Source organism: Nothoprocta perdicaria, unplaced genomic scaffold (assembly GCF_003342845.1).
Source record: "Nothoprocta perdicaria isolate Ctin4 unplaced genomic scaffold, notPer1 scaffold_43, whole genome shotgun sequence".
NCBI lineage: Eukaryota > Metazoa > Chordata > Aves > Tinamiformes > Tinamidae > Nothoprocta > Nothoprocta perdicaria.
Window position 1 is genome coordinate 3,422,623 of NW_020455677.1, and position 24,126 is coordinate 3,446,748.

The following is a 24,126-nucleotide window of genomic DNA, read 5'->3' on the forward strand; positions in this document are numbered from 1 at the left end:
ATGACAGGTAGAATCTGTGGAAAAGGCTTTTAATTAAGATTTTTTTGAGCTCATGACATGTTCATATTAATATTAATGTATTCATGTGCTAATAATGTTTAAGATGGTTGGCTTTTATATGCAAGTTTAAGACCTATCGTTGACTATTTCTTTAATAATTGTTTTCATGTTAGCAGGATTGCTTTTATGTAATTCTAAAATCTTTAAAATTATCTTGTTTCATTTTTTAGATTTTATTATTTTTTATAATTTTACCTATTAGATTCACTTAGTGTATATTCATAAAGTTTGAAATACTGTAGTCACTGACACTTGTGCATGAAAGATATTTAAAAAAAACTATGAAAGATGTCATATATTTTACAAAAGCAGTCATGTCAATTCTAGCTATTGTTCCTTTGGAATCAGGGGCACAGAGGGAAAGGGAGAATGAGTATTTGACAGTGCTAGATGAAAAATGGATCATAAGAGAAATGCCGTTCTTCAAGAGCTAGACCTAAAGGAAAGCAATAACACCACCATTACATTTTTTTAAAAAAAGTAATAAGGGAGTAATTATTAGCCTAGTCTAATATAACCTGTTATTTCACGTTACCTATCAGGAAACTTTCTGCTTTAGTTTTTTTAAAGAAGTTCCACACTTGCTGAGCCATTTTTTTCCTTTGTTCAAAATAAGACCCTTTCTGTGTGAGTTTACAGCACCATAATTCAAGGCTCCAGGCAGTTTATGACAGATGGTCCCTGATGAAGGCCATTTATATTATATTGTATTATATTTTAGCAGGTACACAATTTCTGCCCGAGAGGAGAACGATGGTTTTGGGGGCAGTGCTCCTTCAAGAGATGGGCTGTAGGCTGGAACACTTCATGCTGTAAGCACTGATGTGAAGCCCAGAGTTCCTTATATCTCCTAATTGCACCCAATTACGATGTGTAGGTGCCCATATTAGTTTATAATGTTCATTTCGAGTTCAGGAAAGCTTGATTCAAAAAGTGCTCTGGGTGCACTAGGGAGCCTAGTCTTCAGCCTAGTCATTTCTGAGGCTGTTCAACAGCGATCTGCTTCTCTCTGCGTGTTCAACATGACCAATGTCAAGCTGAGACCTTAGTGCTTTTACCTGCCAGCACAGCTTTCTACACCTTTCTAGAMCAACTACAAACCATTTCCATCAACCCACAGCCCTAGCATAAGAGCTGTAACATCCAAAATGACCTCTGTTAAACTGAGATTGATTTGTTGTTTTTTTTTTTTTTTTCCCTTATTTTCCAGGAACCGTTTCAGTCCTGCTTTCCTTGCTTCTGGCAAAGATAAATGCAATGCAGAGGGAGGATCATATTTTAATGACTTTGTATCTCTGTTTCTCTATCCAGGGAACAAGTGTAGTTTGTGTTGCCTGCTGGGATAGAAGCTGGAATAATTCTTTTAAATAAGTTTCAGAGCTGCTAATAATAGTGCTAATGCTTGCTCACAGGAATGCCTTCTTCCCCCTAATGTTCTGTGTGGGCTGGCTGAAAAATCACTTAGCTCCATCTAATTTTCTTGGGCAGTTTCTGTGACTTCTTTTTCCATCATGTAATGAGGTTTCTTTTATATATGGATGAGATTCATGCATGYAGGAGAAAAAGCAAGCTGATTCTGAAATATGCTCGTGGTGGTCCCCCTATATAAATGTGGCCAGCTTTACTGAGTGCCTCAGGTTTTTGGACTTGTAATTTAAGGCATGTTTAATGTAGCTGAGGTCAGAGTGTTTTGCTGCATCTTATAAAACCAGAGCTTTATAGCACAAGTTCATTGTGTTGTGCTCCAAAATGGAGGAGCACAAAATCTCTCAGCACTTTTGACTAGTTTGGATTCACTGCATAATATGATATTTTTAAATGCATGAGTATTGAAGTAAACTGAAAAAGCTTGTGTCCGTGTATTGGATGTTGGATGATGTTATTTGGAACCTTGTAACAGGTTGAATAACGTAGTCACTTCAAGTGATTTTTGGAGTACTAGAATTCAGAAATGGTGTCTTCTGGCTTATAATTTTTGTTGTTGTTGTTTAGATCTTTTGGCTGCTATGTCTTCATACTGGAATAAAGAAAAAGAACAGACTGTAAACTTGGCTTAAATCTACATTACTTCAAAGATTTTTTTTTCAATTTTATTTCTCAAAATGAGTGACTTTATTTTTACTTTTGGCATGTTACTAGCAAGGGTAATCTTTTATTAAAGAAAAGGAATTCAAAGTACTTTTTTTCTGTGTTTATTATCATTTTTTGATAAATATTTTGCTATAGGAAAAGTTTTCATTTGACTCATTGGCTTTTAGCTATAATTTTGGATGACAGAATCACTTTCTGGGTGAAAATTTTTCTTAGGGAATTCTTTGCCTAATTGTCAACAAGGATGCTTATCTTTTTTTCTGAATTGAAATGATTATACAAAATTAATTTATCAATGCTGTAATGTCTCATTTGGAAAGTTGTCAGAGGCTCCAGCTACAGAGCTGTCAAAAGTGGGAGTTTCTGTTTAGAAGTTCATTTTCTAACAGCAAATTGTGTTAAAAGGATTTTTTTCGAGGAACTTGTGACACTTTCTTAGGTAATTTACACTTAGAGAAAGTAAGTGAGAAATTGAAATCTGCCTGGAACTAACTTAGAAATCCTGCCATATGTCTTAGTTTTCTTGAGATTATACAAGTCTTCAATAAAATAAAATAAAATCCAGCCTCCAGCTTCTAACTGCCACATCCTTCAACCAGACAGTTCTGGGCTCTGTTAAATCAAATCTCCCTACACCACACTTCCCAACTTGTGAATTGATTGGGGATGCAGCTTCCTGTGGTGGTGTTTAAGTTAGCCATGGGAACAGCTATACTGGTGACAGCAGTAATAGGGAGTCACTGAGTTTATTTTATTTAACTTATGGCCAGCTGACTTCCACAGCCTTATTYGGCAACCTGATAAGGCCAAGTTAAAATGAATTATATAGTGCTGGAATATGAACAGAGGTGCTTGGGGAAACAGGGAAGACAGAAAGTGTTTGTGTTCCTAGGCTGTGATGTGAGTATGCTTTGGAAAGTTATTTTAATAGAGTCTGCTACCTTTTGACCTCTTGTTAAACAAAACATTAAATAGAATTAAGTTTTAAAGTTTAATATTTTATAATTGCTGAAATATATTGTCTCTTTATACTTTGGACCACACAGTAAGTAATCTGAGCCAAATTCTGCATATTTTTTATATATGTATCTCTATTTTCTGGAATAAATAAAGGGTTATAACCAATAACCCTTTTTTCTCTTTTTTTTTTTTTTTTTAGGGAAGGGTTTTATTCTATTATGAATCCATCTTAAGATGCTTCATTCTGCACATGCTTCCCWTCCTTCTCTGTGTATTTGGCTTAGGCCTCATCTTCCTTGCATTGTAGGCAGGATTCCGGGTTGGGTTTGTGTTGTTAATGGCAATAAACTTGGCTGATTTTCCAGAATAGTTAAAATAAAAGGTAGTATTGACAATGTAGTCGGCAGCTTCTGTGTCTAATGGAAAACAGCTACACAGATCACTACAATAATAAGAAAAAACTTAAATCACCAATAATTCCAAGAAGTGTATTTTCTCAATTTTAGTCTGAATTAGTTCTTTCCTCTCTGGCATGAACAGGAATCCTATGTTTGAATCCTAAAGTAATATTTGATTATCASATTTGTGCTACAGAAAAGATGAAAAAGATTTCACCATCCTTCTCAGTGTTCTGCTTTCTCTTTTAGCTATAGTATACAGATGTACAGCCCAGAGGTTAACAAATATTTTTCTTAGAAGACATACCATTTTAAGAAATGCTAGAAGTAGATTTTCTCCCACACACATAGATTAATTCTTGTACGCAGTCTTCACATATATTTTGAAAGTCAACTTCTACTGAGTGCTGTGGGGATTCACTAGTACTGAGCTATTTTAGGTCTTAAAAAGTAACAAATGGTAAGGAGATTTGCTGAAGCAGGAAAAGTCAATTTGCTTAGAGTAATAGAATAAGATATGTAACTGTCTTAAGTATCTCAGTCTTGCAGAGCTCTTTCTCTGTACCCGTTCTTCTGTGTAAACATAGTTTTTCAGTGTAGCATGTATAAATATAACAGTGAATATCACATATTTGGAATAAAAAACAACTAGGATCAACCAATATTTATTTTTCAGGTCAATTGCATTAAATGAAATTGATTTGGCCCAGTATCTTTGTGAAAACATTGGTGAATCTGAACCTAAATTTTAATGCATGAGAAGAGTCATTGTTCTGTGTACTTTTCTCTAGCTATCTCTGTTTTTTATATATATATGTGTGTGTGTTTATATGTGTATATATAAAAAAAACTGCTAATTCATATCATGGAAAAATTATTTGCAAGGAGAGTTAACTTTTCCTTGGGTCAGATGAATAGGAAGGAAATTCACTTGATTGCCATTGATCTTGCACTGCGGTTGCTGCTGGGGGTTGCTCCTTACCAGCGTGAGCGGCACTGCTCACTGGTTCCCTACCCTGAGCAAGAAAAGTCTTCTCTGATGTCTTCTGCTCCATCATCCTTGGGCTTGCTTTTATTTCTCCCTCCCTTTTTGCTTGATGTCCTGTCTGTGTGTGTCTCTGAAGTGAAAGGATAAGAATTATGGATGACTGCATTTCAGTCTCCTTTTTTTTCCCTTTCCCTTCAATTCCCACAGTAAGGCACCTCATCATCCAGCATCCCACCCTTCCCACTTGCCAGCTGCTTCAATCAGTAAGTTCTTAAGCGTTCTTGAATATTACATCAGCTTTACAGAACTATGAAAAACAAAATACATYTCAATCAACACATCTGTTCCCTCTTCAAAGTCCATTTTGCCAATTCTTTTCCTTTGGGAGTTTACTTTCGTTAGAGACATGGACTGCCCGAAGTCAGGAAAAATGGCTCAGATCCCACTAGATTACTTCAAGCAGCTGATACTTTAAAACTTTACTGAAATTCTGACTCAGCTGGAGTGTTGTAATTGGCCAATAAGACAGTTTTTCATTAGCTGGAAGCACTTTTCAGTTTGTATGAAAGCTTGGACAAAATGCTCACCAAAATACCAAGACTGTGAAAGATGCTGAAGTGTCTGCCTTTCCCAAGGCTACAGAATTCATGGGATATGTGAACACTGGAGGTGGAAAGATTGGACTATCAAAGAGATAGAAAAAAAMTGGCAGCAACCAAGTTTTTATAACTCATTTCTAACACAGTGTCTTAACTTCTCCCGGGTCTTTATTGCATGTTAAGATAAATACTTTGGCCAGCCCCATACTGATTTGAAATCACAGTGTACAGAGAAAGGTGAGATTTGCTGTAATAAAGATTAAAGATGCTGGGAGGTTCCCTTTAGGGCTTTCTTTTTCCATTTTTTCTCATTCTTCAGGTGAATGTGTCACATTTTAAAGGTTTTTTTCCCCTCCCCATAGCCTGAGGGCTGGGTACATGCTGCTTTGCTGAACAAGAGGCGAGAGTCTCAGTTGGCAGAGTATCCAGAATGCCAAATACCACAAACTTTTGCAGGCAGACCTTAATGGAGAGAGATTTCTTTATTGCTCTGTTCTCAGAAGGGCTGGAACACAAGTCAACAGGACATTTAGAATGGGCAATGCAGTGTTAGCAGTTGGAGCAGATGATGGAGCTGGGAGCAAATGACCAGTAGGCACCAAATTACTTGTACAGAAGGAGTATGAGCAATTCTTTTGGTTTGTCCCATTGATGTGTTTTTTATCACTTTGTAGTGCACATACAGTAAAATAAACTATATATTGAAATCCAAAAGCAATTGAGAAATCTGAGAACTTATTTTTGGTCTTATTAATGAGCAGTTATGTGTCTTGTTCTGCCCATGATGGGTCATGAAGGTCCACCCTGTTAAAAACCTATGTAACACATTCAGGTTCCGCTGACAATTTGCAAACTCATCGTTTGCAGTTGCCTCATGATGCTGTGCCCAGAGCCCTGCAGAGAAAAAGAGCATGTCATTTAGTTTCCATTTTGACAGTGCAAGAGATGCCAAGGCTTGAAATCTAGCAGGACTGCTAAGTAGCATGTGCTTTTTCCATGGAAAATGGAAATCCACGGCCCAGTGAATACGCTCTTTCATAAAGTCATATTCAGAAGTGCTCTGCTCAATTGGTGTTTGAAAGTAGTAGGCTGATAATAAATCATATGAGTACTTCAGGATTTACATAACATAATTATTGTTCTCTGAAYGGCAATTGCTAATTATAGATTTTATATTGAAAGACATAAATGGGAGAGTAGCTTTAATAGCGCTGCTCATGAGAGTCAGACTTCTTTAATTAAGCTCTAGGGAAGCAACAGAGACAAATTCTTCCAATATTTTTAAGAAAATCAATGAAAAAGGGAGCAAGTTCTTTGCCTGTTGATCTTGGCCTGTTGTGAAGGATTGCAAGAACTGGCCACTGAAGAAATGGACAGGACAGGGGTGCTGGGAAAGGGTGACATCCCCCAGGATGAGGGGCAGGATGTGACCCCTGCTGAAAGGTATCCGACCAAAACAGCAACAGCATGTTGAAGCACTGGTAGAAGCACATGATAGATAGCCAAAAAGGAAAAAAAGTGGCTAGAAAGTTACTGATGGTGGCGGTCTTGGACAATAATCCTTTCTATGGTGAGTAATAACACTAATATCTTTATTGTTTTACACAATGCAAGAGTAGACCTGGGAGAAGCAAAACGTCTAAGGGATGTTTTTCCCTTTGGACTAAAGGACCAAAGGGTGACAACCCCTGCTCCCTCCCTCCAAGAAAAGGAAGTCCTGTGCAGCTCACATGAGGACCTTCTGGGTGCTCTGCAGGCCTGACTGTCAGTATCCTGTATTGCCAGCCCTCAAACCCAGCTTATGAAGTTACACGTGAAATGAAGAAACTTGCTTCAACTGCATGTGCTCATATGCTGTCTTGTTTTCTGTCTGTCAACCATGGGGCTYGCTTGGTGCAGATGTGGTGCTTTGGGGTACCATTTCTATTGTCAACCTAGTGTTTAAACTGGCTTTGGGAAACAGCCTTTGAAGTTACTTTGGGAAAAAGAAACAAAAAGCTTCCCTGCTTTACTGGTGCAAGATGTCTTTCCTGACACTAAATAGTTAGATTGCTAATATTATTGTATATCATTTGCCTGAACAGAGCAAAATATGGTATATTTAATGAAATAAACCAGGTGTGAAGGGTCATGAGCTTATTGGTCAAAACAGATGAAGATGCACATCTCATCTGTTATTTTTAATAACAAATCTCATTGTGGAAGTCAAATCTTTTCTTTATGAAAACCATTACAGTGCCATGACTGGGACTGCCTGCATGAAGGTACAAATACTGTGTGTCTCGTTACTTAAAGACTGTTGGTAGGAAATAACCCTCAAACTTTTACAGCTTCCTTTTACTTTGATGAAAAAATATTTAAAAGAGGGAGTCTGAATATTTAATCTGTAAATAGAATATGAGCATATCAATGTCATTCTGCCTGTACTTGAGACTCCTCTGGCCTTCCTGAGAATTTTCTGAGTGGAGAATTCAGGGATCAGTGCTTTTAAATTTACTCTAGAATTAGTCATGCTAAGGGGAGGAATCTGTATTGCTTGCGATAAAGGAGGTGCTGTGCTAACTCTTCTGGCCTTCTCAGTTGTGTTAGATAGGGTCCTGTCTGATTCAAAAGCAATCTCCAGGGAATTCACTCTGCCCTATTGAGGGATACAGGCTTTAGACTGCAAGGTAATTCCTCATTTATCCTTTCATGTTCTGAAATTGTGTTTGTGATCAGTTAGATTGATCTTTACCTCAAAGTCTACAGAGCATTTACAGCAAAATTAAAATATTTTCATCTAGTTTCATTATTAAATTATCCTCTGGAGCTAGAACAGCAGAACTGAAAAAAAACAGAGATGAAAAAGCAGATTGCTTTATTTTTCAGAGTTATTTTTTCTTATGGRACAAGTTAAAAGGGAACTCTTCAAGACTTGGAGAAGTAGTTAATATTTTGAAGTAACAATGTTGGAAGACAAACAAAAGAAAGACCCAAAACCTATCTTCAATGTAACCTTCTGCTGAAGTTTGTCTTCTCTTGTCTTCTCTTTCGCAATAGTGATGCGCCCTAGAATGGTGTTCATCTAAATCATGGGTGAGAAGATTTCATTTCCACTGTGAAATACTCTAAAACCTGAGTGTGACTTTTATGATAGGCTGGAGCTTCATAGGAGAATAGGCATAATGAATGTTTTGAAAGCTTAACTTCTCTGACCTATGTAGATTAGACACCATAAATGTTTGTCCCTCATGCATTTACGTAAAGTTTCTAAGATTTTCTGTGCRGATTTTTACTGCAATTTAGCTTTTGTATGTGCGTTTCTAAACTCAGATGAAAAGTTGCCACTATCAGGAAGGTGACCTGGAAGTGRCCTCAACAAGAAGACTGTGAGAGTAACAAAGACAGAAGTGGTTTTGGTCTCCTGTTTTACCTTCATATACCTGGTGTTTTGCAGCTGCGAAGTAACTGTAGTGTCCACAGGACTGGCTCACAGCAGCTTCTGTCTTGTGATGGCCTCGGAAGTGCTCATGACTTTTACAGTGCTCTTTTCTGTGACTTCTTGCTGTGTCTGCAGCCATCCCCAGCCTGCTCTTTAGCACGTGGCATGCAATAGGATATAGTCCCTGGCCTGGCTGGAGATACATCAGGAGTTTCTGTGCTGGGGAAAACTTGCTTTTCCAGATTACTATTCACTTATCTGGCATATAACCGCTCCAAAAGGATTTGGGTTGGATATTAGCAAAACAAGCTGCCTGCCAGGGTAGTGAAAGGAGATACAGGAGCGTGTTGTGGAATTTCCCTCRCTGGAGCTTTTCAAGAACAACCAGACAAATGCTAGCGGGGTCTGAGTGAAGCACTTGAGAGCCTTCTGCACTGCAGGAGGCTGGTCAAGGGCATCTCCGAGGTGCCTTACACTTATATTTCTGTTATTCTATGGTAAAGGAATAAAGCCAGGGCTGAAAAAATTTTCTGAAAGACTCGAAATTCCGGTCGTACAAGTTTGTTTCATCACTCTTTACAGAGCTTTTGCAACTAGTAGGAAAAGCTCAGCACTATTTTCCTATCTGTCACAAAAGTGCTTACAATACTGTCTTTTGGGATCTGTCTGGTTTAATAGTTACCTCTTGGGAAAAGGGCTCTGCACTGAAATTCTCCCAGCGCCCGGTGGTTTTAGCATCATGGCACCATTTCCTTTCCAAGAACTGACAAAGTGCAGTGGCTCCAGTGCYAGCCCTGCAACCAGTACTGTAGCCTGCAGCCCTGTTAAAATAAACATTTGGGAGGATTATCTTCCATGGCAGCCTTGACCGTGGTATGTTTGTCCTGCTTTCCATCCATCCTTGAAAATGCTTCAAGGGCAGTTGGTGTGAGCATGGGTCCCTGCTGCAAGGGCAACCTGCAAGTAGCCCAGAGGCCCCGCTTGTAGGCTTAGCCCAAGGCCCATTTTTRTGCCGCCAACAACATGCTGCATAGTCGTAGCAGCTTAGCACTAACTGAGGCATCTATCGACCTATACTGCAGCTCCTAGAGGATATTTTATATGACCCAATCTAAGCTTGGTCTGTGAKGGGCTTGAAAGATGCATTTGAAAAACTGTTTATATGTTCGGCTATGGGAATTACTTGGCTTATTAAGAACTATTACACCTTACTACAGATTTTGTTTTGCTAATGAGCATTAACACTCTGAATGCTACCACTTGACTACTAGCACTACTCATCACTGATGCCTCATCACAAACACTTACTGAAGTTTAGTTCAAATTCATTTTCTTCCTGGGTAAACTTTAATCAGGACCAACTATCAGGTCCAAGTTTTATGTTACTTCTTGATTAGACCCCATTACATTCACTAGAGTAAGATACCTRTCCTGAATGGCAGCATCAGTATTTACCATATGCAGAATACATTTCCACCTCTCTAATTGCAGTTTTATTGACTATTTATTAGGGTATTATGTAGAGAGAGACTGTTCCTCCCCAGAGAGAACACTGCAAGAATAAAGAAGCCTGAGTTTGCACAAATTTTTGTTTCTTCCAACTATCTCCTTTCAAGCTGAAAGTTCTCTGTCTTTAGGAGACGTTCTTGGAAGTTTCAATTTCGACTTAAAAACCTTGAGATGTGAAATGGACTTTTTAGAAAACTTGTGCTGCGTTAATTTCCCTGTGGTATTTCTAGCAATGTAACTTCTTTTGCCAAGTGGAGTGTAATGTGAAAACTATACTTAAGGAAAAAAAATCTTATTTCAGCTGTGCTGTATCTCTTAAAAAATCATATTTCCGCCTAACATGGCTTTTTTCCCCCGCTATTGCTATAATTAATGTTAAATACCACCAGCGGAGAACCTGGGAGGGAGTAGGAGGAATCTGCCTCTCTATTTTCTTACATAAATAGCTGTCAGTCCATGAAGTATCTGCGTTTCTACATGGCTCCCTGGGATCAGCACCCCCGTCATGTCTAAGGCGCAAAGAGCCCCCTCCCACATGCGTATGCATGCACAGCTAGCAGGGCACCTAAACCACGTGTGAGAGCTGTTCTTTGCCTCTCTTTCTCCCCGTTGTCTCATTAACGGCCCCTCAAAAAGAGGTGGCTGCTCGCCCGTGCTGTGGCTCCGCTGCCACCTCCAAGCCGGGTGTGGCTGACAACGGGGGAGACTTGGAGAAACTAAATTAGGCTTCTCTGTGTGCTGGAAGTRCTGGAGCACCATTAATATCCATGCGGCATCTGGGTGCTCTTCGGCTTTGTGTTTTCCCTGCTTGACAGCACCCGCTGTGTCTTGGCTCACAAAGGTGGAGCGGGGCTACTGGTGTCCCTGCGCTCCAAGAACTGCGGAGAACGGTCCGGAGAGCCCTTAGCTTGGGCAGAGAGAAGCTCTGGAGCATTGGCAAGCAATCGCCTAGTGGAAAGCAGTTGAGAATTGCTTTATTTATTTATTTATTAAGGAAAAGGAAAGCAAGTCAAACGCCAAAGCAGGGGCTTTGTTGCTTGGGCCTCTGTTGCGGAGGCCCCAAGCGGCGTTCTGGAAGGTTCCCCGGGGAGCTCGTTCTGCTGCATCGTGTTACAGTCACGCTCCACCCTGCCACGGGCCTGCCTCGGCCTCCCGGYGGCACCGTGACGCCAGGCAGATCGTCCCCGGGCCTCGGCGTCCTCCCTGCTCTSCGCGAGGCCAGTAACAAACCAGCCTTGCTGAGCAGGGCGGCCTGGGCRTTCGCTTCCGCCATGGTGCGGTGCCACGTGCACCGGCTGCAGCGGCCACGTTGGAAACGTTACGGTACAAAAGCTCTTAATTTGAATCTGCAACCATGAACATCTCTAGCATCCTTGTTCCCTTGCGTTTAATGTTCAGCTGGCTCTGTTGTAACCGTGACAGGTTGGTGTTAAACTTGGTATGTTTTGTTGTACCCTTGGCCATGTTTAGGACCAGCAGTCATCTGAAGACACCCTAGAGATGCTGAAAAGCACTTAGGTTGTCTCAGAAGCATGTAGAGATGTTGCCTGTTATATATGCTTGCTACAGCTTATATTGCTAATAGCGTTAAATGTAGTTCCAGATAGTTCATTTTGACAAACAAGTGTTTAAAATATTTCTCTGATTTTTGCGTTCCAAATACTTGCATTGTCTTTTATAATACTTAATACTTCTCTAAGTGCTAAGTCTGGAAGTCTTCAGGGTTGTGGCTTATGAAATTGTAGGCAATGTGTTGGCCTGTACATGTGAGTCTGTTAAAATAATCATATGCTGTTGTTTTCCAGATAACTCGGAGTTACTCTTGGTTGGAATGAAAGGAGATAATGGTTTTATTCAGGATGTTTTGGATAAAAATTACTTCTGAATTTGGCTGTTCCTGAGGACCACCAAATTCAGTACACTCAGTTGATGGAACTGACCATGAACAATCTGGAGTTATGATGAACATTTTTCCTTTTCTTTTCAAAAGAACATTTTCTTCTTTTGAAATGGATGTATTAAAGAAGGATAAACTAAATAATATAAAAGATTGAAGGACAAGGAGCTGAATGTACTTTGTATGAAGAAAGGACTTTTACTAACTCACTGGTAAACCCTGTGTGACTATAGAACAGAAATGGTGTGAGCAGAACTTACTGTTTTCATTAGAACTTGCTTATAGACTGGCTATGACAAATTCATTTATTCTAATTTGAACTCTACTAAGAATAGAAATGTTAAGTGTAAGCAATACACTGTTATTTTTTATAGAATCTATCATATGCCAGTGTAGGACTTTTTATTTATAAAATTAATTTAAAATGCCAATATTGCTTGAGATGCTAGATTCTTTTCAAAGCACATCTTGAAAATACCCCTTGGTTGTGTCACCCAAATGTCTGGGGTTTTCCCAACTCCTCTGATGAGGTCTAGTCATCTTTGCTTTTCTGGTTGTGAATAGAAAACTTTGGGGAGAGCCTGGTAGCTCATTAGTGGATTAGATGTCATGAGACAGTTATATGAATGTCTTTAGTGTGACAGTTTGTTATGCAGTAAATGCAGATGTACTGGGTTTGACTTGAGCGAGGGGTAGGTAAAGTTTTACTGCTTGACTTGCAGTAAAGTAAAGCTACTGCCTGATCTGTACCTGCAGTGCAGAGCATCCTTGTAACTCACCCAAAACATCAGTGTCTTGCGTGAGCAGCGTGAAGCAGTGTGTGTTTTATTACCCCTTGGGTAACAGCAGGCTGGGGCTCAGCCTGCCCCTGTTTCATTTTTATCAAAAAATGAAAAAAGCAATATTGTAGATTGATTATGGTATCAATCGTGAACTGCACGCTGTGAGAATATCTTGTTCTTTCCATATAGGCAGATGACTTTTTGTGAAAACTTTCTGGGAGAGGGGTATTTTAATGTTAACCTTCTCGCATGAAGGCTGCATGCTTTAGTAAATCCTGAAATCGGGATGATAACCAAAAGAAATAAYAGTAATATACTGCAGATTAAGAAGGGGGGGAGGAGAGATTTCTAGCAGCTTTTGACGGCAATAGATCATTCAAAAGCTGGAAATCTTACCAAAGATTCCTATTCCCAACTGTTTGCTGTACATTCTTTGTGAAAGATGATCTTTCTCCAACAGGGCTGAGTTGTTATTAGAAATTGATATATTATTTAATGCGTAAAAATAAATATAATGAAAATGTCTTGTCTCCTGCCTTGAAGGGAAGGTTAGGACCTTCAGCTTTTGGCCATTCTTTGACATAGATAAAAGAGGGGTAGATTTGTGTAAGGCAGTATGTGTTCATCTAGAAATTCCCTTCTGGCCATCACACATCTTGGTGAAATCTCATTTTGAAAATAACTTTTTTGCAAGATACTGATGTGCAAGTAAAGCACATCATAGGGTGTTTAGAGGACTAACAGTGTCATGGTTTCTGGCACTTGCTGCGCAGTGGAAGAGATTGGTCTCTGCTCATGGGTCTATGCTCTGCATTTCCCATGTTCTCTGTTCATCAAGTTTAAGACCATTTTCTAGCAGCTCCTAAATAAATTATTCTGCTTTCTGAGAGTCATAACATTAGAGACTTTTTTAAAAAAAATTGTTATTACTTTAGCTTTACATATGTAATTGTTCTCATTTCTTTTGCTTTGCGTTATTGTTAGCACTACATTATGGCTTGGAAGAGAAGCTGGTGTAAAAAAAGCTTGTAATAGACCAGAGTCATAACATTAAAAGGCATAATGTTTCAGTGAAGGTGAAATTCCAAGAAGAAAAGTATTAAATCCTTTTCAATATGTGACATGCATAGAAGTGGTGGGTGTGTAGTTTCATTGCATTCATTTGTTGTCCATAAAGAAAGCCATTCTTGAGAATATATGYATCAGTAAGAGAAGGTATGAGTTGTATTGATACAAGCACTTGACCTCAACAAAATATATATGAGAAGAATACAACATGCATAAATAAAAATATATTCTCTTGTCAAATATCTTAGCCATAACTTTTCCTATTGTAGTACTAAAGATCACAGGGTCTTTCTGTTGAAAGAAGTGGCAAGAATGGTAGGCAGATGGTGAAGAAGGTGTTTTGAGAAAATTTGTCTCTTGCCAAAGATGATTTTTGCTTCTGCCAGTTTGTGTTGCCCTCCCATATCTTTGCTGCAGACAAGAATGAGAAAAATCTATCCTGGAGATTAGAAGCAAGTTTCCAGGTTCAAAAGGAATGATGATCTGGTGCAAACTTTTGCTAGGAATTGGAGGCAAAAGCTTAAAACCTTTAAAAATATAAAACTTTTAAATGTAAAGCTAGATGCATCATGAGCAGGAGAGTTTGATACAGTTTTCTCTGACAACAGAAGACTGGATTTAGGTCTTTGTTTAGTTTGCTTGTAAAACCTGTCTCATTAACAATTGTGTAGTGTTCGTTGTTGCTAATTCATTCTGAACAGGTGCAAATGGGTGGCAAATTTTATACAGTTGTTAGTGATGCTTCTCTAAATAATTGCCTTGGAAAAAAATGACTCAGTGTATTCCAGGTGTAAATTTTTTGGGGAGAGGTAGTAACTTAAATTTTGACTTTTTCTACCATTGAATCTCTTAACTAATTCCTGCCTGATTGTATATAAGAGAAACAACGATGTTCTCTTGAACATTTTGTTGATAGTATCTTGATCCTGAAGTGGAGCACTAGAGCCTGAAGCTCAGATCCTAATGAGAGATTCTACAGAGCAATTGGTTTTGAATATAATTTTTGTTCTGCTTGGTACTGAGCTTTCTGTGCTGATGTCAGCACTTTCTAAGGCTTCTTGAGGGATGGGAAAAGAGTGGTCTTTTGAGGATCAAGTGAGATGAAAGTCTGACATCTCTGGAGATTCTAACTATTTAATTCCAGTTTAAGAATTTGTTAGTGTGATTGGTAGTTAAAAAGAATTCAGTAGACTTGTTTGCAGCTTAGGTTGAATGTAGCAAGAAAGGTTTATGGTCATAAGTAGATATACTATGCAATGAAGACACTTGCCATATAGCATTTCATGCTAAAAGAGAACAAATTATGCTTGTGTTAGGGAAGATTTTTTGCACTGCTAGCTACAGAGATTTATTTTTGGAGATTATAGAGATGCTCACTGCATTTTTTCCATCTTGGTGTGTGGTGCAGGCAGTATGTATTTCATTTCATGTCTTCTCTTCTGTTTCAGCCCCCAAGGACAATGAAGAACGTGTGTTCCGGGAGCGCATGCGCCCCCGAAAGCGCCAGGGCGCCGTGCGACGCAGAGTGCACCAGGTTAACGGACACAAGTTTATGGCCACCTATCTTAGACAACCAACATATTGTTCACACTGCAGAGATTTTATATGGTATGAAGCACCTTTAACTTGGTTTTCTTTTTAACAGTGTATTAGARAGTTAAAATATCCTCCTGGCTTTACTGAAGTGTAAGTGGACCTGAGTACTGCTTCTTTTCCTCTTTATTCTCATATTAAGCTGTCATCAGGTTTGCAAGCAATAATAGAAGACTGCCAGACTTTGATTATGAATGTTATAATTTGCTGTGTTTTTGTTTGTTTTTTCTCTCTGAGCCACAAAGTTCAATCTCTTCCTGTCTAGTACACACCATAAATTCTAGGTAGACAGCCAGTCTGCTGCACTGTAGTTGCCTAAGTGTAGCTTTTGACCTTCACATTTTGCCAAAGTCYCAAATTCTTGTTTAGGCATTTGAGTGTCACCATCTTCTTGCTTGGAAATTGCATTCATCTAAGTAAGTTTTGGGAAGATGAGATTATTGTGTTTTTTGGGGGGATGCTAGATTTGCAAGGTCTTTGTTATTGAAATGTATGTGAAGAACTCCCTTTTATAAGTAGCAATCATTTATAAGTCAGGAATCCCTTTTAGATTTACGTGACTTTTGAATAGCCATGTTTTTCAGGTAGGGAGAAGCTGTAGAGACATTCATTTTTCAGTGATTCCTCAGTAACTCCATTCATGTTTTCCAAAGTTACCCAAAGATATTCAGCTGTACCTTAGAAATCTAATGTCTGATCTGATCCACTGTTGTTATTTCATAAGAGTGTATGGCAATGAATACATACACTCTTTCTTAATGTGGAACATGCTGAATGACAATGTACRTGAAAAAGAATTAAAAAAAAGTAATTTTTAAATTTGTCTACTACATTTTCTAAAACGCTTTGTTTTATTTTCAGGGGTGTAATAGGCAAACAGGGATACCAATGTCAAGGTAAGATGAAAGTGCACAGTAGAAATTTTGAAGTTATAAAATATAAGTAAGGGCTTTTATATGTACAAAGGCAAGGCTTTAGAGCAAGASTGTAGATCTGAACCTGTTGAGCTCACCAAAGATTTTTACAATAAGTCACACTAAGTTGTTTAACATTGTTGGTTTGGGACAGCATGTAGAAAATAGTAAAATTAGCATTTCTGAATAGTGAATTCTAGGTATCTCTTGATGTACATCCAACTCGTGACAGTTCTGGTGGTTCTGGTTTCTTATTTTTTCACTTCTTGCATTTTAAAATTCTTAATTTTTGTTTTTTCTTAAGATTCTTCCCTGAAAAATGCTAGGTAATTGCAAAGACTGTAATTAAATAGATGAGATAATATAATATAGAGGTCATAATATAGCTAAGACTGCCAGAGTGCTTCATTTTCAACTCTCAGTTTCTTTTACAATGAATTGTCCTTACGTCTCTGTTCCTCTGGAAGCTTTCCAGGCAGGAATTAGTTTTACCTGGTGTGGAAATCATGGACTGTATCAAATAAATGATTGTTACAGAAGAAGAAAAAAAAAAAAAAGAGTACTTTACAAGGTGATTTGCAGTTTTATATAACTGAGAATTTTTTGGCTTTARTTCTCTTAATGCATTGACTTTTTGAAAATGGATGTCTTCTGCTTTTACAAACCAGACCTAGAACTGCCTAAATCAGCAGTCACTAGCAGCATGTCTGTAATGTCCTAGTGTTTCTGGTCTTTTGTCTTCAATCTTTTCCTTGAAAATCAATCTTCATGAAAACTCATTCTTTTATCTGATCTTTGTTTATAGTTTGCACTTGCGTAGTCCACAAGAGATGCCATGAACTTATAATAACGAAGTGTGCTGGCTTAAAAAAACAGGAAACTCACGATGAGGTAAATATTTATAAAATGTATTTTCTAGATAAAACTATTTCTTTCATCTGTTCGGATTAGTGCCATCTCTTCCATTTAATCAATAAATGATACAAAGGGTTATTGTGCCCTTCTGATTCTTTTGTAATAATAGCATTTACTCTAGAATGACAGATTATCAAAACAGTTTAATTTACATGGAATTTCAGTAAGGCAGTTTATTCAAGTTAGTAAACATTTTTATAATGTCTGAACTCACAGTTTAAGCATGTTCCACCTCTGTGTTTTCATTTTGAACCTCTGTTTKCAAGTTTAAATGAGCTTTGGTTTAATTCAAAAGAATCAAGATCTGACCTTTTATCCCTGAACTGCATTTTGTGTGGCAGATGATAGTATATGGAGTATACTCAGGTATCTTATGTCAATATATAAGACTATCCAGAAGTTGTTTTTTAAAGCTCGCCTCAACAGGGAGTGCATCCAAACTGTTCAAGTGTTGAACAAAAGCCATACGTTCATTAAAGAAGACCTGTTATGTAACAGGACAGTAGTGATAACACAAGGTACTGTAGGGCTAACAGGTTTTTCAGCATCAGACAGGGTATCTTATACACTACTACTTTACATTGTGTTTGGGGTTTAATATCATGTTCAAAATGACTGTGTGTATTGAAAGCTAGGCACCCTTTAATACCTATTTACCACCAAAAAGTTCTCTCTTTTAAGCCTGAAAACTGTGTTGTCACATACGGTTGTTCGACAGGGCTGTATCTTACTGGTCCTGTTTTTGGGTAGTACCCAGTGCCCGCAGGAAGATATAAAATCCTGCATAGCTTTATATTCCCAGGCTCCAGACTGGTGGCGGCTCGTATGGCTTGCTGATACAACGCCCTCATTGTTCAGAGGGGTGCTGGAGTGCTGGAGAGAAGCCAGCGGTAATAGGAAAGGGAAGGAAAAACATCAAAATAAATCTCTTGCTCTGCTATAAAAACTTGTCAGTGACATCCTTTAATTAGTAAGTAATCTTACCTTAGACTCCCTGAATGCAACATGTTCTTTTTATCATTTTCATAATCTAAAGAACAGTGGACTACGGCAAAGTAAGGGGCTGTGATATGTTTCTTTTTCTTAGTTCTGTATTAGTTCTGCCTCCTACTCCTAAAACAATTGGGAGTGACTTCCTTGCCTTCCCCGTTAACAGATTTTTCCTGATAGCTGTGTATTTATTTTTCCCAGAAGCACTAGGAAGCAGACTTCAGTCTTTATCTCTTGGACAACAGCAGCCCTTCCTTTTTCCCCAAATAAAATAGTGGGAACTCTGGGGCGGGAGCATACRTAATAAAAGATCATCATTTGATCACAGACTTATTTTATCTTGCCTGAATTCTGTGAGGTTTCAAAACATAGCAGGGCCTCTGCGTACACTGATTATAAAGAGATTGACTAGAATGAAATATGTCGTGCTTTCCTTTTTCAGCAAGTGGGATCCCAACGTTTTAGTGTCAACATGCCTCACAAGTTCAGCATTCACAATTACAAAGTGCCCACCTTCTGTGACCACTGTGGTTCATTGCTCTGGGGTCTTTTGAGACAAGGTTTACAATGCAAAGGTAAGGATTGCCACTTCAGAGCTTTTCTTCGTTCCTGGGCGAGTGCAGTAGACTTAGAAGGGCCTTTGCTCTTGTGATCAACATATATGCTACTCCTGTGAAATCGTTCTGCCGTTTTAGGATGAACAGAAAATTAATAGGAGGCAAACAGCAGGATGCTGTGGAGATTGCCATTGTGGTAAGAAGGTGGTCCCCTGCTCTGCCTACAGTGCAACCCAGTGACAGATGCAGACAAGAAAGGTGCAGAAACAGATTCTGCACTGGCTATGTTTCCTGCCACATGGGAAATTGGAAGTTGATATAAAATTAGGAGTATGGCGCTCTACATCCTATCAGCTCATATGCTTTCCATGTTTTCAGAGTTGTAGTGGTTAAAATTTTGAAATTATTATTTTGGTAGGATGTCTTATGCACCACTACTTTACACTGCCTTTTATTTATTTATTTTTTACTTCRTCTTCAAAAGTGACTGTGTAGGATGCCAAGCAGAACAACTGTTGCTGCATGTCCAGAAGATGATATAGTTTTACATCTAGGTAGATCATGCTTTGTGATAGTCTGCCTAGCCTTTCTATTCATAAAGGGAGAGGATTCACTATGTTCTTGTGGACTACACATACTGGGGACTGTGTATGAMGTTTCTATAGGAATCTAACAGAAGCCGTTTGATACACGGTTCCTTGTTTCAGGCAGAGATATGTGCCCTAAAATGGGGAGAATACAGAACACACACTTGTAAAGAAATGTAATGTCTTGTAAAATAGTTAATAAAATGTTGGAATTAGTGCATTTACGTGAATGATATAAATTCATTATTGAGGATAATGTCAGATCAATAGGAATACCTAATGGAATTATACACATTTTCATATTCTAACACCATTATGAATGATAGCTCCATCTTCATGAATATAAAAAAGATGTTATGTGCTTCTCTAAGGGACAGAAATACTGAGCCATGTATATAGAAAACCTTGTAATCTATTAATAAAATTTATCTCTTGCAGTTACTCAAACTAAGGCATAATTCTAGCTGAGTTAATCGAGACCTAATGCTCCAAGTCGCACACTGCTGACCAGCAAGGGAAAGAAGAAGGTTGTCTCATGACAAACCCTAAAGTTTAAGCCTTGCCCTGCGCTTCTGGCGGGTGCTCAGTGTTAGAGTGTCAGGATTGTTGCTTCACTATTATTAAAGGTTTTGTTCAGAAGCTGTCTTAATTATAGTGGAGCTATGCTCAGAGGAGACTTTTCAATTTAACCGAATTGTTTTGTTCTCAAAGCTATATTATCCCTCTGCCTAATTTGTGAATATATTCGTTCATTGCCATATTCTTTCTCAAGTACCATACAGGCTAATGTCTTGCTAACTGTAGGAAATAATGTATGTCTCATGTGAATACACAGTGTGGGAGAAGCATGCAAATGGTAGTTTAGAAAACCCATGTTGCTTTCTATGTGTTCCAAAAATCTATACCTACAAAATATGGTAGGGTCTACCTGAAATCTAGACCTTTAGAGCTGGAAATGGAATTTTCCCTGTGCTTTACCTTCTTTTTAATAAGCATCAAATAACACTCCCTCTCCAGAGCTGTGCTTGCATGGCTGGTGCTCTAGCAGCATGAGAAGTGTATTCCAGAGAGTTATTCTTCCTGTATTTATTCACTGCTTATTGCTATACTATGTTTTACAAAACATTTACATGGAGTTTGAGTATACAAAAATTTCCCCATTTCTTTATTTCAATCGGTTCAGTTCCTGTCTGTCTTCTATTCTGGGTCTCAAGTCAAATATTTAACTTGCCACTAAGCTTTGGTTACCAAATACAATGTGTAGCAATTTCTTTCAGCTATTCTAAGAGCAGAAAGATATCCTAAAATCAAAGGCACCTGCTTTCTGAAGTGCTTGTCATTACCTCATAAATAATACCTCTTTGCGTGGCTATTTTAATCTCAGTTTTTCAGTTTTGTTTAAAATAGTGTTGAAAACTTTGTCGACTAACAATATAATAAAATTATATAATTTTTATATATATATATATATATTAATTTGACCGATGGACTGTTAATACAGTAATTTATTTGATTTGGGAATTTTGCTTTCCTTAAACCTTGTTCCACAAGAGGGCAGTGAAGTTTAAGGTAAAGTGTATTCTCTGGCTCCTGACAAAATAAACTCTTCGCTTGAATATGTTCTCCCCYACCCTGGCAAGCAATGAAACTTTCTTTTCCCCTCCTAATATGCCAGCAACAGTATTTTGAGAAAGACCTTAGTAAATGAATTGTGATCTAAAGAAATTGCCATAAAACACTCTTGATTTTATGCCTGACTAGCAGGATTTAATCTTCTTGGGTCCACTAGAGCAAGAGGTATTAATATATGACGGGCTTACTTTGCTTTGACAGAATGAGAGCAGTGAATGGTTAAAATCAAAGGATTCAAAGGATTTTTTTTTCTAGTTCAAATTCTATGTAAGATTTACAGAATCATTAGATATTTTCTCTTGTTCCTGTGTCTGTTCTTGGGACAATCCAATGCCACTGTATTTTCATAGCAGAAGTATGATAACCAGGTTAATCATTTTATATTTCCATTCTAAGTGCCACTGTAAATCCAGCTAAGTCCTTTTCTTCTGAAATTAAGTTGTCTTTGAAAAAGCTTTTAATAGGTCCAATAAGCTCTGGGAAAAGTAAGATAAAAGGCATCCTAAGGTAATATTTAATTTACTTGAATACTTTTTTCTGACACATTTCATTGCAGTTTGCAAGATGAACGTACATCGACGCTGTGAAAACAATGTGGCACCAAACTGCGGAGTGGATGCTAGAGGCATCGCTAAAGTTCTTGCAGATCTTGGAGTCACTCCGGATAAGATTACTAATAGCGGGCAGAGAAGGAAAAAGGTAATTTAACTGTCTAGCATCACATGAAAAATGAGATAAGCCTGACTTYGTTTTATCTTAAATAGCTGGGGCAGAATCTGACTAACTTAGCCTGCACAAGATTTTTTTTTTTTTTCCTTCTTCTTTGAGTGCAGCAATAAGACTTTGGTTCTTGTTTTTTAAGTGTAGGTCATCTGTTCTGAGTTTCATTTTTAAAATTATTTTGTTCTGATTGAGTTTTACAAGCCTGGAGACTATAGTCTGCAAAGATTTATTCTTTTTGAGAAAGATTTGACAGAAAGACAAGGTCTGACACAGCCATTTGTAAAATCATAAATGACTATCTGCTCCAAAATGGTGTGGAATAATTGATTGGTTGGGACTTTATATACAAAATGATACTGCCCATAAATGCTGATAAATGTCCAGTATGCTGACTGTCATAAAGAGGAACTGTTTGCCAGATGGTGGTTGCAGAGTTAATTGGTTTCAGTGTTATCATCACTGTTATAGGAAGAACTAGGCTGTTGTTCTTGGAACAAAAAGGATAGGTCACTCTGAGTACATCCAAAGTTAATGGAAGTATTCTGATTTCATAATGTGTATCCTGGATCAGAATTTGATCACACTTTCTATCTCTGTTTGCATGGTTTGACAACAGAACCATTGCTCTCACTTGCAGAAATAGAGAAATATTACTGTATTTTCATAAAATATCATCTCTGTTCTGCTGTAGCTTCATTTTACTCTTATTGCATTTATTGCAATATTCATATTCAATATTGCATTATTCATTTTACTCTTAGTTTATTCTTATTGCATGAGCTAGTTCACAGTGCTTGTTGGTATTTGACGTCATTAAAAATGTGTTAACTAGATAGATTTCTACACAGGCTCTCAGGGTAGCAATTCAAAAATTTTCCTGCTTACTGATTATGATTATTAGATTTGATTCTTCTTTAAAACTTGCATTCCTCTGAATATATTCTGCTCTGTGTTTGAAAAGATGCCGTGTATTGTGTGGGCTGAGGTCTGCCAGTGAGATTCATCATGGCTAGAACATTCTGTTTCCTTCATGCTTTCATCTTGTGAATTAATGTTGTTAAAATAAATTGCTGAGTACTCCTTTTGGAATTGTTCTTAGCTGATTGCAGGTGCAGAGACTCAGCAGCAAGTTCCTGGGACTGCATCAACAGAGGATGATAGGTCAAAGTCAGCACCAACTTCTCCRTGTGATCAAGGTGGAATATCTTTTCTTATTTCCTACCTGATATATATGTTTAAATTTTCTTGACTATGAGGAGTAAAGTTGCTATTGCAATTACTTCTATTGTAGGCATTGGCAATTTGTAGATAGTACCATGGATCCCGAGCAAGTTTTTGCCATGAAATTGCCGTCTTGAAATGCCTTGTTGAATATTGGTGAAAATAGCAGCTTCCATTTGATTAGGCCATGCTAGATTGTCTGTGTGGCCTTTACAGATAAAGGTGAAGATATGAAGATAGYTTTATGAAGATAAAACTGCTTCATGTCAGACATTCTTTACATGCATTCATTTGGAAACAAATATTGCAACTTTCAATGATTTGACCTTATTTTATTGAAGAGGACAGCCTGACAGAATGCATCTCAGCAGCACTTTTATAACCTGATCTGATTTATGTTTTAAAAATCTGTAGGATATCTTATGTACCATCCTGAGAATGCAATGGTGTATGAAAAATCTGCTTTTACATCAAGAGATAGGAAGGCACATACTTTTGTGTCAAATTCTTGACAAATTATTTACAGCTAGGAAAATTCCCATCCTTATTTTGAAGAGGGATAAAAGCTTCCAAAGCTCAATGGCAATGTGTATTGTAAGTCTGTGAGTCCAGAACTAATTTTAAGCTTCACAAGCAACTTTTTGGTTGAATAGTGTTTTGAAAGTATCTGAGGTTTTGGCTTAAAGAACAACAACAAAAATATCTAAATTCTATTTAAATTTTGCTTTTGAGCTACCTGGGAAAGTTATTGCTTCCAGCGCTATAAGGAGAAAGCTCAGTGTAAGTGCTTGAGACGCTCGCTGAGATCCAGTAGGACTCACCATACTTAACCTTTAGGAAGCCTCAGAATCATTTAGCAGAACTACAATTTGTGCTCAGAGTGTCACTGAGAGATGGCCCTTCTCTTTTGGTGGCTGCCTTATAACAACTAGAGTTGTAACTAGTGCTCCATTCACATTAACTTCAAGTAGGACTGGGACACACTAGGACTCCAGGCTCTAGGGACACATGAAGAGAGCCAGAGAGAGGACGGCTTGCCCTAAGCTTGCCCTGAGCCTGAGAGGAAGAGAGGGTCAGGGAGCATCTAGGGAGACTCGACACCCACAAATCCATGGGCCCTGATGGGATGCACCCCAGAGTGTTGCGGGAACTGGCAGATGTCCTAGCCGAGCCGCTCACCATCATCTTTGGAAGGTCCTGGAGAACGGGGGAGGTGCCGGA

General features: G+C 38.2%; 1 protein-coding gene across 3 annotated transcripts in view; it reads left to right on the forward strand.

Moving 5' to 3' along the window:
* Positions 1-24,126, forward strand: part of PRKCE (protein kinase C epsilon) — a 265,165-nt gene that overhangs the window by 147,879 nt on the left and 93,160 nt on the right. For 2 of the 3 annotated variants that reach the window (XM_026046230.1, XM_026046229.1), the window contains exons 3-8: positions 15,222-15,381; positions 16,228-16,262; positions 17,086-17,171; positions 18,628-18,760; positions 21,518-21,660; positions 22,784-22,880. In XM_026046230.1, the coding sequence (XP_025902015.1) occupies positions 15,222-15,381; positions 16,228-16,262; positions 17,086-17,171; positions 18,628-18,760; positions 21,518-21,660; positions 22,784-22,880 (654 nt within the window). Of the gene's footprint in view, positions 1-11,302; positions 11,350-15,221; positions 15,382-16,227; positions 16,263-17,085; positions 17,172-18,627; positions 18,761-21,517; positions 21,661-22,783; positions 22,881-24,126 lie in introns of those variants that run through there. The other variant, XM_026046231.1, reaches the window with a different exon arrangement.